Consider the following 17,981-nt stretch of genomic DNA (forward strand, 5'->3'; position numbering starts at 1 on the left):
TGTGCTGTCTCCACCACTGCAGGAGAACTGAGGGCAGGAGTGATACCCTGTGACTCTCTGGGCCCGCATTCCCAGGACCAACCGACCCCCTAGAAAGCCCACTACCACCACCAGAAGCAGCCTCGGTCGAGCCCCTGCCCACTGCCCCCTGCCCTGGGGGTCAACCACGCCCAGCCCTCCCCCGACCCCATCCTCGGCTGGAAAATCTGGGAAGCCCCTTTAAGACTGGGCCACCAGAATCCTCCGGCTGGAAGGGGATTCTGGGGTCTTCTTTCCTAACCATCTCCTTTCTGGATGAAGGATGCTGGGTCCAAGACGAGCTGCCCCGGGTGGGTACCCTGTACGTATGTCTGTACAAGTGCACGCGTGTAATCATAGACTTTGTTTTCAACCGGAAAGGATGAAGCACTTGTAGGAAAGCTCCCAGCTGGGAGAAAACGTTGAGTTACTCAGGGTATTCTTTTCCTTGAACATCTTTGTTTTTGGCCTGCCGTTGATTCTGTTGGGTTCTGAGGCCTGGGGCTTACAGATCTTTTAGCAAGCAGAGCTATGGTGGGTTCACGGAAGGTGCTCCCATTCGGTGAACACCAGCTCATTCTGCCCCGCAGAGGGGCCTGGGAGCATGGCTGGCACCCAGGCCAGCAGGTGACACACTCAGGCCGTGTCACCACCTTTGTCTTGCGGTGGGAAGGACCCCAGCCCACACTCCTAGGGACACAATGTCGCACAACCTCATTCTGCCTCACAGGGTCTGACGGAGCAGCCCCTCCCCAGCCAGCGCTTGGGCTGTGCTGCAGACACGACCACCCTTCTGAACAAGCATCCCGGACCACAGAGATGTGCCCTGGCCCATGAGCAACTAGAGACGGCGTGTGTCCCTTTGGTGTGGTGTTTGGATAAGTCCCTGCTTCTGAATTCTGGTGCACAGAATAACCCAGCGACAGCCACCCCTTAGTGACATTCAGACCCACTGTTGCAATGAACGGCCATCACTGCCCCCCAAAATGCAAACCCAGCTGTGCAGATAAGAAAACGAGGCTTGGGGACGTTAGCGACTTGCTCAAGGGCAGGATTTGAACCAAGGTCCAAAGAAGCCCTGCTGTGTGGTTTTTCTCTGTCCTGAGTGTACCTTCAGAGAGGTGGGGAGAGGCAGGGCCAGGAAGACGCTCTCAGCACAAACAGCTTTTAAATCCTCACTTTAGCGGCTCTGATAGTGAACTTCCTGACAGCCAGCTGCCTACCTGGCCTCCTGCGTCTGAAGGGCAACCACAGTTCAGCCCAGCCCTACCTCCTGTAGGGCTGGGCTCGGCGGGCGCCCGCCACCCATAGAGCAGCAGAGCGGGGGACCCGGGAGTTGGCCTGACACCCCCCCCACCTCCTTCACAGTTGCATCTCCCACTTCCACCAGCCCAGCCCCCCACTTGCTTGGGGCATCCCGGGGCCCTTAGTTAACTGCTGTCTGATACACATTCCTCACTGCGGCCAAATCAGATCATGTCTTTGCATTTGCCCACCCCAAACCTTTCCAGAGCTCCCACTGCTATTAGGAAAAAGGCACAAGTCCTCAGTGTGGCTTACCCGGTGGCTCCGTGGGTGCCCCTGACTCCCTCTCCAGCCTCCTGCACAGGGCCTTTGCACATACTGCTTCTTCTGTCTGCAGTGCTCTGCGCTCAGCAGGGTCACCACTTTCCCCAGGAAACCATCGCTAACATCCTGGAGTTGGGCAGGTCCCCCGGGACACTCTCAGGGCACCACGGTCCCCTCTCTGTGGATAGGTGCGGCTCAGGGGAGTTCATACCTGCTTGTGTATGTCTGGTTGCTTCTGTTTCTCCCGCCTCTGTGAACTAGGGACTCGGTCACCCTGCTCACCGTTATATCCCAGCACTGGGATCCGGCTGGCTCGGTGGTGAGTCCAACCGGAGATGCCAAAAGCCGGGCGTGGGGCAGAGGCGTGGTGTGTCAAGGGGCAGTGGACGCTCAGCCACCCAAAGTCAGTATTTACTGAGTGCCCCGCGGATGCTCGGGGCTGTTCTAAGCATTTTCAAGTATAAAGCCATTTAATCTTCACAACTATCTTATAAAGAAGGAACCATTATGAGCCTCATCTTACAAAGGAGAAGACAAGTAGCTTGGCCAAGGCCACGCGGCCGGGGGAAGTAGAGAATGATTGGAAAGCAGGCAGGTGGACACCAGAACCGCCGCCGCACTGCCTCTGCTCAGGTGGGGAGGGTAGCTATCAGGGGAGGGCTCTCCTGGGTGCAGGGGCCCAGGACGGGGACACGCACACACACACACACACACACACCCCAGTGGGGGCACACAGACAGCCTGACACTTACTGGCTGCCCTGGGGTGCATTACTCAGCCTGCTGAGCCTCTCTTTGCCCATCTGCAAATGGGGGCAGCATGGTAGGTGTGTCCTGAGTACACAGGGGCAGCACCATGGACAGTGCCTCGAACCCAGCAGATCTTCCAGAATGAAACTGCAAATGAACACGGCTTCCTTAGGGGCCAGGAGGACTCTTTGGTGAGCAGGGTGAGCTGAGAGCTAATCATGGAGAAAAGGACAGCAAATCTAGAGAAGACGACTGAGCCACAGTGGAGGACATCTGTCCCTAAACACTCATCCGCCTATCCAGGTGTCCTCCAAGCTTCTTAATTCTTATCTACTGGGTTCACTCCTTGTTCGTCCTCACTTTAAAGGCAACTCTGAGATATAAAAGTGAACCTTCTAAAAGACTCCTGTTACTTATGAACTGTGTGGGATGGGAAAATACAAGATGGGGGGTAGAGGTAATATCATACAAAGTAAGAAATACACACACATCTTTGCAATGCACTCAAAAAAAGATTTTGCTACTAATATTTGGATTCCCACCCTCTCGTGCGCCCCTAACAAGATGAAACAGGCCAGATCTGACAGTGATATTCATCTCTGTTATTCCCTCCCCTCAAGGGAAATATGTTTATTAATGCGCCTCTTCCCTTGATAAATTACTAAATAGAAAGAAAAGCCTGGCACTCATTTCCCGTGGCTTCTCCTGTGATTTATGACCAGGATTGGCAGACGCGTCATGTCCATTCATCTGTGGATGCCCCCTTTCTGAGAGCCGACAGCCGCTGGGTGACCAGCCACCTGCCTGCCCTCACCTGGGCAAACGCCAGACGCCACCTGACCTGGATGCTGTTTTGTCCGCTAGTTCTTTCTTTTGCTCCTTCGCGCGTTAGTTCACACACCCACCAGGCCCTCCTGCAGCAGCCTGTTTGCCAGGCACAGGCCTTGATGCTGGGGGAGCTGCAAGCAAGGATGCTCAGCCCCGTCTCCTGGAGCTCAGCATCTTGGTGGGAGGTGACAGTGGTACCTGTGGCTCTGGGCAGGATTGCTAGACACCACCAAAGCAGGGTTACCCCAGGTTACCCCAGACTGCTCGTGGGGTCGGGGGAATCTCTTGCCCTGGGATAGTTGGAAAGGGCAGGAGATACAGAAACAGGCCCGGGACCCGGGCAGACGCAGGTTCTGACCCTGCCTGCCAGCTCTAACTGGGTATCTTTGGGCGAGTTGCTGGACCTCTCTGGGCTGTTTCCTCACCCAGAAGATGGGCCCAGAGCGCCCACCTCAGGGTCACTACAGACTACCGAGCAGCGTAGCGCCCACCATTCCGGATGGGCCTCCTGTGGGCCCGGGGCCGGGACGCGCCTTCCCCGGGGCCGGCAGGGCACAGCCTCGTGGCAGGGCTTGTGAGCCCTGACCCCCACTGCTTAGGGAGCATTCCTGCACGGCCCAGCCCCTCGCCCGGACTTTCTGGACTCACTAAGGAGATGCTCTAAGGAAATCCAGCCTGAGGACTGGACCTGGCCCACACTTGGCTGTTCACACCCGCTCTTGCGCGGGAGTAGAAAGCACCAAGGCTCTGGAGCCCAGAGGCGTGGGGCTGAGGCCTACAAGCACATTTCCCAGGCCTATGATGGAGACAAAGCAACTTAGGGCTCTGGGCTCGAGGCTGCTCACCTGGAAAGTGACTTCATGACGCGTGTCTCACGAGACTCTGGGCTGGCTTGCCAGATGAGCCGGACACACCATCTGGCCTGAGCCTGCCCTCAGCACCCTGCCCCCCGTGTCCCTCCTGTCGGCAGGCTGGGTGCGGACGCCCTCCCAGAACGGGGCCTCTGGCAGCCCTTCCGTCAGCTCCCCTGCCTCTCAGTGGCGTGATCGGTGTAACTGGTTCCTGAGACCTCCCCGGACCCGCAGGCAGCATAAGGAACGGGTGTCAGAACGGAGGTGACATCCGAGTGAAATGAGTGTCAATACGACAATAAAATACACAGCTCGTAGGAAATATGGGCTGTAAGCAGACAACGTTTCACTCGGAAACATTTCAAGCTCCTCAGCGTGGTGGGGCGTGGGGTGGCAGCTGCGGCTCCGCCGTTAAATCACCAATACTCAACGGCATCACGCGAGAAAATTCCATTTTAGGGCCCCAGTGACAAGCAGCGACCTCCCTACTGTCTAGAGGACCACTAGGCAGAATAACCTCGGACTCCCGGACTGGTTATCTATCACCTTCCAAAGCCACATCACTCCTCACTCTTCTGGCTATAAATCAGCCTCCTTAAAGAACAGGGGCAATGGGCCTTCACTGACCACCTGGAGGCCAGGAGGCTCCCGGGAGAGGGAGGGCGGCTTCTGCTGGAGATGCCCCTTGTCCCGCCCACAGCCCGGCCCTGTGCTCTGCGGGGGACGGAGGGCTTGGCTTTTCCATTCAGCACGAACCCCTCCAACTCCAGCCTTGCCGCTAAGGCTGTGGCGTCTTCCCCAGCGTAGGACACACACACGACCCAAAGGAGATTGTTTAGGCATCACGGAGACACAGACGGGGACATCTTCCCCAGATATTATGGGGTTTCCCAATTCAGAAAAAAAAATAAAGTTCTATTTTAAGGTGAGTCTGTTAAAAATATAAGACTAAATAAGTTATCGTGTAGGTGGCACTTGGCTAAGGTAAAACTGCTGGTGGTTTGCCAGCGGGTGGGCTGGGGACACTGCTCTGCCGGATGTGGACCTGGGTGGCCTTCCTGACACCCTCTCCCCAGGCCTCCTCACAGCCGGGTGCCCCTGGTCTCCACACCCCAGCTTGACACTCATCACCCCTGGGATGTTCTCTCCCCCATGGCTCTGCCTCCTCTTGGAATGTGAAGTGCAGGTGCTGAGGAAACAGGCTGAGTAGGCGGGGCGGCCTCGGGACAGGAAGCTTCCACAGAGCAGGCCCCCTGGGGCACCGCGAGAGCGGGGCTTGGAATGCTGTGTTGCTAGCACCTGGCACCATGCCTGGCACGTAGTAGGTGCTCAGTAAATACCCTCATTCATGAATGAATGAGGAGAGTGAGTGTGCGTGTGTATGCTGTGTGCGTGTTTACGGTGTGGGTGTGTATGTGGTATGTAGGTAGGGTGTGTGTGTGTGTGCACGAAAAAGAGAGAGCGAAGAGACACACACACGGAGTCTCCCCAACTCCGCACAAACTCTCAGGGCCCCTGCACGGGCAGAGAGCTTACGTGTCCCCATCATGTTTATGGGCAGCTTCCTCACGTGAACACACATGTCCTCAGAGCCTCAGGGCCCTTTCCCAGGTGGTCCCATGAGCCCCGCTGCCCGGGCCCCAGGCCTGCACACCTTTCCCTGTGAGAGTCTGAGCACAAAGAAACTTGACTGGAAGACCCACTCACACCTCCGTGGGGTGGACAGAGGCTTCCCGGGAGCATCTCTCCCCAGACCCGTGCAGCTGGGACCAGCCGAAAACACCAGAGCTGGTGGGCTTCCCAGTTCCCACGGTTCACAGGAGGGGAGGGGCCAGGGACCCCCCCCCACACACACACACCCAGAGGCAGGTCTGGGCTCAGCCGGGCGCAGGCCTGGGCCCGAGTCTCTCGGGGCCACGTAGGCATCGGAGCTGCACAGAAATGCCTAAAACTTTAAATAGCGGACGCAAAAGTTCTGGCTGAAACTGGTTTGGAAAAAAACTAAGTAACGGCAAATACAGGAATTCATGCTGGACTTCACTCTGATTTCCTTGGAGGTAAGTGATGGGAACAAAGGAAAAGAAACCACCCGTTCCTGATGTTCACAGGGGTTTGTGAAAATCCCCGGGTCACCACCAACCCCCATCTCAGCCCGAGAAACCCATGTGTCCGTCCAAACCAAGGCTGGAGGTGGTGAAGCTCCACTCTGCGCCTGAAGCCCATCACACCCTCAAGACCAAGGCAAAGACAGGATGTCGGGGGCTGTGCTGAATTCATCAGGGCGGCTCCCACGCCCACTGGTGAGCCCACCTCCTCAAGACCGCCCGACCCCCGTGTCTCAGATGCTCAGCCCAGATGCTGCCAAACGCCGAGCGCCCCAGAGCAAAGCTGCCTGTCCCCTTCCAGGCTCCCTGCAGGCCGACAGCTGCTGGCCTCGCACAGTCTCTTCGGATTCGTTTGCATGTTTCTACCCCAGGTTCTTTTGTGACTGCTGCTCCCTCCCTCCCTCCCCCCACAAACACAGAGCCCTGCTCCTTGGCAGGTGCTCCTGGACCTGTGGGGCTCTGGGTTTGTGAAGACAGAGGGCCAGCCAGTTACAGCTGGGGCCCCTCGGGTCCTGCAGGTGGGCGGAGGGAGATGCAGAGCCCAAGGGGAGCTGATGCGGGTGGTGGCCCGGGAGAAGTGCTGGCTGACCTGAGTCCTGGGACCCGGTGCAGGACGGAACGAGGCCAGCCTGCGGGGATGGTGGACAGGTGCAGGGGCGCAGATGGGGAGAGACAGGCTGGAGGGAAGGCTGCTGGCCATGTGGTAGAGTCTGGGTTTCACCCCGAGGGTGATGGGAGGGGCGGAGGGAGGCTGAGCTGGGAGCTGGCTGGCACAGGACTGGACGGCCAGCGGGGTTGCTGCGAAGGCAGACTTGGCAGGTCTCGGGTGGGCTGGCCTGGGGGGGGTGGGCTGGTGGTGAGGAAAAGGTGTCCAGGAGGAGGTGTGGCATGGGGCCCAAACATGGGGTGGACGGTGGTGCCGACAATCGGCAGACAAAACCCTGCAGAAGGTGGTAGATTTGAAAGAGGGCAAGGATACCGGTGGAAAGAGATGGAAACCAGCACGCAGGCAGCACTGACTGTAAACCTGGCACTGAGCCACGCTCACACAGCATGCAGGGCATCACCGCCCAGGCCCCACCGGGTCCCAGCAGCACCAGCTGTCCCAGAGAGGACGCAGCTCAAGCTGGCGTGGCCTAGACCTGCCCGCAGCACCACCATCCCTGCAGCACGCTGGCTCCAGCCCAGCTGCTCTGCCCACTGGGCTCTCCCCGAGGCCATGGCTCACGGGGCCCCTCAGATGTGCTGTGCTGCCTGGGGCGGTGTGCATGAGGGAGAGCCCGTGATGCTGGTGACAGACGGAGCGGGGCCTGGAACCCTGACTTGAGGCCTGGGCAACTCCCTGGATGCTGGGAACCCCAGGGAGCCCATCTTACGGCAGGGACGGTAATTCTGGCCTCGGAAGGGGGCTGAGGGGAGTCACCCGGGGAGTGAGCATAAAGGCATGGCACACAGGCAGACCTCACCCGGATGCTCTCACACGTGCACACAGCGGGTGCTCACACGTGCTGACTCGGCCTCTCCCGCCCTCTGGGGACACCTGCCTGACCAGACCCCTCGGCCGTGGCTTCTCTGTGTCTGCCCAGATGGCCTGGTGCCACCCAGCCCAAGGCCTTGGAAGGCAGACATCGCTTGGGGAATCTGATGTTTGGACAATGGCGGCAACCTTTATGCCCTGTACTGTCGCTGTTGTGTGAGTAGCAAGCGCACGTGTCCTGCCCAGGGCCCGCCCGCTCCCTGTGGGGGGCACCTGCAGGGCTGTTATGGGGAGGAGAGACTAAGGCATGTAGATTTATGCACTCAGGGGGCCGAGAGGCCTCACTGCACCCCTACACTGTGTGCCCATCCTGGACGAAACACCATCCTGGGGAAGACACAGGGGCGAGACAGACCCAGGGACCAGATTCTGGTGGCATCGTTTGGTCGTGCTGCGGGTTCCCTTCAGGGCAGGCTGAGGGTGACGTGGGACAAAACCCACAGAGCTGGCATTGGGAGGACTGCCATGCTCCTCCCCAGTGACACTCCTGTGGGGGAGGGCAGGGAACGCTGCAGGGGAGTGGTGCTTAGGGACCACTTGAGGTGGCCCCTGTAAGTGTGAGGTGAGCAGGGCAGAGAGACGGTGAGACAGGTGGGACCTGGGACCCTTTGCCTCAGTGCTTGCACCTGGGCAAACATCTTCTTGAGCAACAAAGTACAGAGAATCTGTAAGGGACTAAAAACAACTGGTGTGTATGCGCAGTTGGGGCAAATTATGGACAAGAAGATACAGAAAGACCAAAAACCCAACTGCCACTTCTGAGGAGCCTGGAGCAAAAGCATGTACTGCGCATGCCCCCTGCACTCAGCACCACCAAAGGGGTGGGCAGAGCACCTAAGCCACCCCTCCCCCGGACACACCCCCATCCTCACCCCATATAAGGAACCAGCTCCCTTCCCCCGCCTTAGGGAGCGAATTGTTAGTTGTTTTCGCCCTCCCCCCACCCAGCTGCAGCAGGAGCCCCCATAAAGCCTCGCCTGAATTTCTTGTCTGGCCTCTAGTCAATTTCTATTGATAGAGGAGGTCAAGAATCCTGGTTGGTCACAAGGAAAGGAGGGGAGGGAGGGGGCATCCAGAGGGACTTCCTGGAGGAGGTGAGATCTCAGCCAGGCCTTAGGAAAGGAGGGGCTTGGCTTTGATCCAGCCGATAAGGTGGAGTTGCAGTGGCTGGTGTGGACTGGACGCCCAGGGCGGAGGACTGGGGGACAGGAGGTGGCTGAGGGGTGCAGGGGCCCCCCCAAGTCTTGCAGCCCTGCCTGGCCCCACGGGACTGCCTGCAACCCAGCAGGTCTCCTGCAGGTCTCTGTCTGCTCCCTGCCACCAGGGAGTGAAAAAGGGCTTGAGGAGGATAAATCTGCAGGAGCCGCCTGCCGGCCCCTCGCTGTGGCTTCCAGCCCTGCTGCCTGGCCTGGATCCCTGGGGGTCTCTGGGATGAGCTCCAGGACCGGCAGGTGGAGCAGCACTCACTGGGGAGGCGGCTCCATCTGACCCCAGGGGCTGGCTCGTGGTTAGGGTGCAGTTGCCCCTGTAAAAGCAGCTGTGAGGATGGCTGGGGGTGGGCGGGGGACTTGGTACCTCATGGGCACCAGGCACCTCTTCTCCCCAGAACGCCCGACTGGCCGCGCCCCCAAACGTGCCCAGCCTGCAGGCCCCGGCTCAGTTACTGACAACTCTGTTCTCCAACTACTCAGGCCTGAGGCCCCAGTGTTGTCCTCAATGCCCTTCTTCCTCCCTGATTCAACATCCCATCTAGGAACAAATCTTGTGGCTCTTCCTTCAAAATCCATCTGAAACATGACCGCTCCTCCCACCTCTGCCAGCTGGACGGCCTGCTTCCACCTTGCCCCTAAAGCTGTTCTCCGACCAGCAGCCAGAATGGAATTCCTTTTAAGAATAAGTCAGGTCTTGTATGCAGAAAATTATAAGACATTGTTGAAAGAAATTAAAGATGATACAAATAGATGGAGAGATATAACATGTTCTTGGATTGGAAGAATGAACATTGTGAAAATGCCTCTACTACCCAAAGCAATCTATAGATTCAATGCAATCCCTATCAAACTACCACTGGCATTTTTCACAGAACTAGAACAAAAAATTTCACAATTTGTATGGAAACACAAAAGACCCCGAATAGCCAAAGCAATCTTGAGAACGAAAAACAGAGCTGGAGGAATCAGGCTCCCTGACTTCAGACTATACTACAAAGCTACAGTAATCAAGACAGTATGGTACTGGCACAAAAACAGAAAGACAGATCAATGGAAAAGGATAGAGAGCCCAGAGATAAACCCACGCACATATGGTCACCTTATCTTTGATAAAGGAGGCAGGAATGTACAGTGGAGAAAGGACAGCCTCTTCAATAAGTGGTGCTGGGAAAACTGGACAGGTACATGTAAAAGTATGAGATTAGATCACTCCCTAACACCATACACAAAAATAAGCTCAAAATGGATTAAAGACCTAAATGTAAGGCCAGAAACTATCAAACTCTTAGAGGAAAACATAGGCAGAACACTCTATGACATAAATCACAGCAAGATCCTTTTGGACCCACCTCTGAGAGAAATGGAAATAAAAACAAAAATAAACAAATGGGACCTAATGAAACTTCAAAGCTTTTGCACAGCAAAGGAAACCATAAACAAGACCAAAAGACAACCCTCAGAATGGGAGAAAATATTTGCAAATGAAGCAACTGACAAAGAATTAATTTCCAAAATTTACAGCTCATGCAGCTCAATAATAAAAAAACAAACAACCCAATCCAAAAATGGGCAGAAGACCTAAATAGACATTTCTCCAAAGAAGATATACAGACTGCCAACAAACACATGAAAGAATGCTCAACATCATTAATCATTAGGGAAATGCAAATCAAAACTACAATGAGATATCATCTCACACCAGTCAGAATGGCCATCATCAAAAAATCTAGAAACAATAAATGCTGGAGAGGGTGTGGAGAAAAGCGAACACTCTTGCACTGCTGGTGGGAATGTGAATTGGTTCAGCCACTATGGAGAACAGTACGGAGGTTCCTTAAAAAACTACAAATAGAACTACCATATGACCCAGCAATCCCACTACTGGGCATATACCCTGAGAAAACCAAAATTCAAAAAGAGTCATGTACCAAAATGTTCACTGCAGCTCTATTTACAATAGCCCGGAGATGGAAACAACCTAAGTGCCCAACATCGGATGAATGGATAAAGAAGATGTGGCACATATATACAATGGGATATTACTCAGCCATAAAAAGAAACGAAATTGAGCTATTTGTAATGAGATGGATAGACCTAGAGTCTGTCATACAGAGTGAAGTAAGTCAGAAAGAAAAAGACAAATACCGTATGCTAACACATATATATGGAATTTAAGAAAAAAAAATGTCATGAAGAACCTAGGGGTAAGACAGGAATAAAGACACAGACCTACTGGAGAACGGACTTGAGGATATGGGGAGGGGGAAGGGTGAGCTGTGACAGGGCGAGAGAGAGGCATGGACATATGTACACTAACAAACGTAAGGTAGATAGCTAGTGGGAAGCAGCCGCATGGCACAGGGATATCGGCTCGGTGCTTTGTGACCGCCTGGAGGGGTGGGATAGGGAGGGTGGGAGGGAGGGAGACGCAAGAGAGAAGAGATATGGGAACATATGTATATGTATAACTGATTCACTTTGTTATAAAGCAGAAACTAACACACCATTGTAAAGCAATTATACCCCAATAAAGATGTTAAAAAAAAAAAAAAAAGAATAAGTCAGGTCTCATTCCTCCTCTGTCCGACCCCCTCCACGGGCCCCACCTCACTCTGCGTGAAAGCCAGTTTCACCAAGCCTTGACCGACCAGCACAGCCAGCCCCTGAACTCTGGCCCTACCCTACTGCCCCTTCACTCACTGGGTACCAGGTACACTGGCCTCCCGGGCTTTTCTTGATCCCAGCAGGCCCACTGCGGCCTCAGGCCCTTTGCGCTTGCTGTCTCTCCTGCCTGTATCACTCTTTGGCTTATTTCTGCATGGCTCATCCCTTTCAATTCTTTGCTTGAATATCATCTTCTCAGTGAGGATTTCTTGATTTCCTCTTTCAAGATGGCACCCTCATCCACCCAGTGCTCCTAACCCCATTCCTGAATTGTTCGTCTCTCCCCACTAAGCTGTAAGTAAGTTCCATGAAGGCAGAGATGAGTCCCTTTTGTTCCCTGGAGTGACTGCAGTTCCTACAACACTTCCTGGCCCGTGATGACTCACTAAGTTTTTGTGCATGTTGTTCAGACGCAGTCCCCCAAGGACAGCAGTCATGGCAGGGATTGGGGTAAACCCCAGATTCCTCCACTGGGCTCCCCCCACCACAAAAGGAGCAACAAGCACCTTCCTCGGCCTCCGGGGGGCCGTGAGCCCCTGTCCTGCTCGCCACACCCACCCTGGCCCAGCACTCACCATCCACTGGATTGAGGTAGTCATGGAGATGGGGTGCACTGGCCGCACCCCCGCTCTGCATCAGCAGGTCCCCATATGGCGTGGGGTGGCCTGCCATGAGGGGCATCTGGTGGTAATAGTCTGAGGGGTTGGTGCTTGAAGGGGGGAGGCCAAGCAGCCCCCTCTCCTTCAGGTGTTCGTGGGCAACTGCGGGCAGGAGGGAGGGAGAGGAAGAAACTGTCAGAACCCGGCCAGAAAGAAGAGAAACATGCACCTGGCCCGAGGAGGCCCCTCCGGGCCCTGCAGCCCTCTCCTGCCCTCTGGGTCCCTGGGTCCCCCTCCCCCGCCGTCCCTGGTCAGGCTGGGGCGGGGCTGTTTCTGCTGATGCGGCAGCCAGATCCCAGCCTGCACATTCCTCCACTTGCTCAAAGCCGTAAACAACTGCTTCCTTCTCCCAGCCCCACAGATGCCCAGAGCTCCAGGGTCCGTGGTCCGGCACAGTCTCCAAAGGAAAAAGAAGATGAAGTCGGAGGTGCCAGGGTGGCCAGACAGCTGGGCGCCAGGTCAGACTCACCCAGCACTCGAAGTGGGATGGCAGGCGAGCGCTCGCCCGCCCTGGCCACCTGTCAGAACCTGGGCGGGCGGTCCACCTCCAGTCCCGCACTCAGCCCTGCCGGGCTTAGCAAAGAGGCCGGGAGGATGAACTTCAGAGTACCTTGAGGGGGCCTGGCACTCAGGGGTGTGGTGTTAGTTAAAGGGGGGCTTGGAAGCCAAACATACCCCTCAGGGGTCCTGGCTTTTACCAGGTGTGCAAAATTAAGAAGGTGCCACCTCTCTGAGCTGGCTCAGTTTTCCATCTGTAAAATGGGGGTAATAATACCCACCAGTCAAATTACTATTAAAAATGACAGGGCTTCCCTGGTGGCGCAGTGGTTGAGAGTCCGCCTGCCAATGCACGGGACGCGGGTTCGTGCCCCGGTCCGGGAAGATCCACATGCCGCAGAGCGGCTGGGCCCATGAGCCATGGCCGCTGAGCCTGCGCGTCCGGAGCCTGTGCTCCGCAACGGGAGATGCCACAGCAGTGAGAGGCCCGCGTACCGCAAAACAAAAAAGGTATCATCAGCCAACGTTGTGCTGGGCGTTCCACTGGGTGGGTGCAGTCACAGGGCTGAGGGGATAACATCCACTCTCTGGTTTCACTAGCATCACACCATGAGCTGATCCCCTCAGCAGATGAGGACTCTGGCACTTAAAGAGATAAAGATGCTGCCCAAGGCCACACAGCAGGGAGTTTGAATCCAGAGCCCGGGAATTGGCCTCCTTGCTATTAGTCTTGGCAGGTGTCAAAGGAGATGCACACAGTCCGGGCAGAAGGAAGCAGCTGGTCCGTGGAAGCCATCACCCTCCCCTTCCTCCTCTCCCTCTCCCGCTCTATCCTCTAGGGACAGCCCTAGCCTGCAGCCCCGCGGCCTCTGCCTGGCCTGCCTGTGCCTGAAATGCCCTCCCCTCCCCCTTCTTGCTTGTGCCTCTTCGCTGAAGCCTTCCTTGAGGGCCCATTGTTCACTCACACACACACACACACACACACACACACACACACACACACACACACACACAGAGTCTGGTCTGGCGGACCCTGCCTCTGCTCCTCGACCCTGCTACAGACGTCTCTCAGGGCCCTCCCTGACGCAGGCCTCGAGGGGACCGCCCCATCTCCGTGTGTATTAGTTTCCTCGGGCTGCTGTAACAAGTTAGTACAGGCTTGCTAACTGCTGCGAAAATGCATTTTTATTCTCCCTCAGGTCTTGAGGCCAGAAGTCCAAAATCAAGGTGTCAGCGGGGCCACCCACTCTGGAGGCTTTAGGGGAAAACCTGTTTCTTGCCTATTCCATCTTCTGCGAGTTGCCAGCTTCCTTGGCTTGTGGCCACATCACTCCCATCTTTGCGTTGTCTTCTTATCTATGTGTCCCTTATAAGGACACTTGTCATTGGATTTAAGGCCCACGTGGATAATCCAGGATGATCTCTTCAACTCAGAATCGCCAACTTAATCACATCCGCAGAGAGCCCTTTTCCACATGAGGCCATGCTCTCGGGTTCAGGGCTTAGGACGTACATGTATCTTCCTGAGGGCACCATGCCGCCCGCTGCACCACATGTGAACTTCAAGGCAGGAGCAGTGTCTTGGACCCTGGCCTGCACTGTCAGGAGAGGCTGGGGAGCTCCGGTCCACTTCCCGGGAGACACGGGCTCTGTGTGGATGTGTCACACCCTTTGGCGCGTCCTGGATTGGTCGCGGCCACTCAGGGGCCCACGCAGAGTTCAGGGCCAGGAGCAGTGGTGAAGGGCCATTTCTGAATGGCCCCATCCTGGCTGGCCATCTTCATGTCTCACGGCTGCAGCCATTCACCTTGTCTGGTTTTTCTTTGTGACTCTGCCCTTTTCTGTCTCAAATGAATTGAACAGGGTTGCCATCTGACTGAGCTGGGCCACTCAGTATCCTCTCAGGAGGGACACAAAGTCACTGGTGGTCACCCTGGAGCCTTGGGGCTGGGGTCCCGTTTAGAGGCCATGCGTTGACCTGCCAGAGATGTCGACAGAAACCTGCCCAGCTCTGCCTTCGTTCTGCTCTGGGGGGGGCCCTGAGACACCCCGATACAACACCTACTCTGCTTAACACCAGCTTCTGCAGACTTTGGCATCTTGCAACCAAGTAATTCTCACCTAAGATAGGACCTCCATGAATAAACAGATGTCACCATTCTTATTATGTAATTTGCATGCCAAGGCTGTTTATGAATAGTGCTTTTTTTCATAAATTTATTTATTTATTATTCATTTTTGGCTGCGTTGGGTCTTCGCTGCTGCGTGCAGGCTTTCTCTAGTTGCAGTGAGTGGCGGCTACTCTTGGTTGCGGTGCACGGGCTTCTCATTGTGGTGGCTTCTCTTGTTGTGGAGCATGGGCTCTAGGCACGTGGGCTTCAGTAGTTGTGGCACGTGGGCTCAGTAGTTGTCGCTCATGGGCTCTAGAGCACAGGCTCAGTAGCTGTGGCTCGTGGGCTCTAGAGCGCAGCCTCAGTAGTTGTGGCACATGGGCTCAGTAGTTGTCGCTCGTGGGCTCTAGAGCACAGGCTCAGTAGTTGTGGCACGTGGGCTCAGTAGTTGTGGCTCGCGGGCTCTAGAGCGCAGGCTCAGTGGTTATGGCGCACGGGCTTAGGTGCTCCGTGGCATGTGGTAGCTTCCCGGACCAGGGCTCGAACCCGTGTCCCCTGCATCAGCAGGCGGATTCTTAACCACTGCGCCACCTGGGAAGCCCTACGAATAGTTCTTTAATGAGCGCAAAAACCAACGCACCCCTGGCTCCCTTGTCTTGGACCCTCATTTATCGAAAGACCTACTGTTGATGGGGGGCAGGGAGGAAGGCCGGCCACTGACCATCCCACGGACAGCAGCTGAGGAATGACCAGCATTAGAGTTAGCATCCCTCCCCCCACCCTGCTGCCCCAGGCCCTCCCGACTCACCGTCCGCAGGGCTGAGGCCCCTGGCCGCAGAGATGGCGGGGTGCGTGGGGCTGCCGTGCACAGCGCAGAGGTACTGCTCCATGTGGGAGCTCACGTACGGGTGTGGGGCGTTGAAGGGGGACTCCCCAGGGCCGGCAGGGTGTGGGGAAAGTCGGATCAATGAGATATCCGAGATGACCGGGCTGCCACTCAGGGCGGGAGGCCTGCAGAGACAAAGGGGAACATTTTAAGAAGGTGTGGCCCACCCAGGAGGATGCCCAGGGAACCCCGTTAAGGAGCAGAACCAAACGGGCGGCTGCACCTTTATTTATTCGCCAACATTCCCTGGTCACCCTCATACAGAGTCTCAAATCTCATACACTAGCCAGGAAATGCAGATGGAAAGCTCCCGGGGCTGGTGCAGCAGCCCACCCACCCGTCTCATGTTGGTGATGGAATTCTGCACACACAGAGCTGGATGTGCTGGACCACAAGCTCGGCAGGCCACACACCTCTGCGAGTCGTCGCCACTGCTTCCCCGGTGCCCGCTCAGGAGCAGACGCATTAACAAGTAAGTCTCCGAAATGGACGCATGCCCGCATCCTACCAACTGGTATGAAAACAGGCCATGAAAACACTAACACCAGGGGGAAGATACAAAGAGCTCATCTTCCTAACAGAACTGAGGAAAAGAGAAATCAGGAGATGCCCTGAAAGATGGAGAATTTGGGGCTTCCGTGGGACAATCCCTGCAGTGAAGCACTCAGCCACGGGATCGGCTGTAAAAGAAAAGCTCAGGATTCAAGGAGCCTTTGGAAACGCTGAGCCGTCATGAAAATTTTGGAATACCGTTCCAGCTTTCCTTACATGGAACTCCTTCTCATGTTCCCAGAGTATCCCTTCTCTGACGCCCACTGACCATCGGGCACGCAGCTGGCATGGTCCCCTGGGCTAGGGCTGGTGTGGCCGCGGCCCATTTCTATGGTCAGCCCTGCTCAGCTCATCAGAAGGACAGGCCTGCTCCCCGGGGGCCTCCAAGCAGCTGTTAGCATGTTAGTTACAAGGGTATTTTGAGGTCATCTACTCCAAAACTTGCCCATATTAAAGTAAAAATCAGACTGGGGGGAGCTGCTGTGAAAGCACCACTAAGTCACTGGAACCAAATCTAAAGATTTCATTTTCGACTTTTCAGAAAATAGGGGCCTCTCTGTGACTTGACACAGTGCAAAGAATATGTGTTCAAATCAGACCAACCTGCATTAGAATCTCAGTCACTATGGAGAACAGTATGGAGGTTCCTTAAAAAACTAAAAACAGAGCTACCATATGACCCAGCGATCCCACTCCTGGGCATATATCCAGAGAAAACACTAATTTGAAAAGGTACATGCACCTCAATATTCATAGCAGCACTATTTACAACAGCCAGGACATGGAAACAACCTAAATGTCCATTGACAGATGAATGGATAAAGCAGATGTGGTACATATATAGAACGGAATATTACTCAGTCATAAAAAATAAAGAAATAATTCCATTTGCAGCAACATGGATGGCCCTAGAGATTATCATACTAAGTGAAGTAAATCAGACAAAGACAAATACCATATGATGTCATTTAAATTTGAAATCTAAAAAAATGATACGAATAAACTTATTTACAAAATAGAAATAGACTCACAGACATAGAAAACAAACTTATGGTTACCAAAGAGGAAAAGTAAGGGGAGGGATAAATTAGGAGTTTGGGATTAACAGATACACTCTACTATACATAAAATAAATAAACAACAAGGACCCAGTGTATAGCACAGGGAACTATACTCAATATCTTGTAATAAACTATAATGAAAAAGAATCTAAAAAAAAAAGAATATATATATATATATAACTGAGTCACTTTGCTGTACACCTGAAACTGATAGAACATTGTAAATGAACTATATTTCAATAAAAATTTTAAAAAAGAATCTTAGCCTTCATCAGCTCAGTTACTCTGAGCAAGTAACTTAACCTCACCAAGCCTCAGTTTCCTCATCTGTAAAATGGGGATAACAACAGTGCCCATTTCCTAGGGTTGCCATGAGGATGAAATTCCCCCAAATGGTGCCTGAGACAGCCACCAGTCAATAAGTGAGAGTTGTTATTACAGCATTAGTACCACACTTTGAGGGCAAAATCCAGATGTGCCTGGGAAGCCCTCAAAACCTTGACGTCGGATGTGTGAAAAAGTGCTGTGAGAACCGGTTACTTCAGAGAGGGCATGACTTGTCCATGGGCTGGAGCACACCAGAGCTAATTACTGATTATGTGCAACAGGGCATGAAAACTGTGCTTATGACACAGTGCGAACCAGGACCCAAACAGGTGACATCCAGATGTCTTAACATCTG

At 54.6% G+C, this 17,981-nt stretch overlaps 1 protein-coding gene across 1 annotated transcript in view; it reads right to left on the bottom strand.

Moving 5' to 3' along the window:
- The window catches only part of GLI2 (GLI family zinc finger 2), a 249,422-nt gene that overhangs the window by 25,490 nt on the left and 205,951 nt on the right, over positions 1-17,981 (bottom strand). Inside the window, exons 4-5 of the mRNA XM_033400220.2 lie at positions 15,609-15,811; positions 12,108-12,293 (exon numbers count right to left, since the gene is read on the bottom strand). Of these exons, the coding sequence (XP_033256111.1) occupies positions 12,108-12,293; positions 15,609-15,811 (389 nt within the window). The remainder of the gene's footprint in view (positions 1-12,107; positions 12,294-15,608; positions 15,812-17,981) is intronic.

The sequence above is a fragment of the Orcinus orca genome, chromosome 7 (genome assembly GCF_937001465.1).
Source record: "Orcinus orca chromosome 7, mOrcOrc1.1, whole genome shotgun sequence".
Taxonomy (NCBI): domain Eukaryota; kingdom Metazoa; phylum Chordata; class Mammalia; order Artiodactyla; family Delphinidae; genus Orcinus; species Orcinus orca.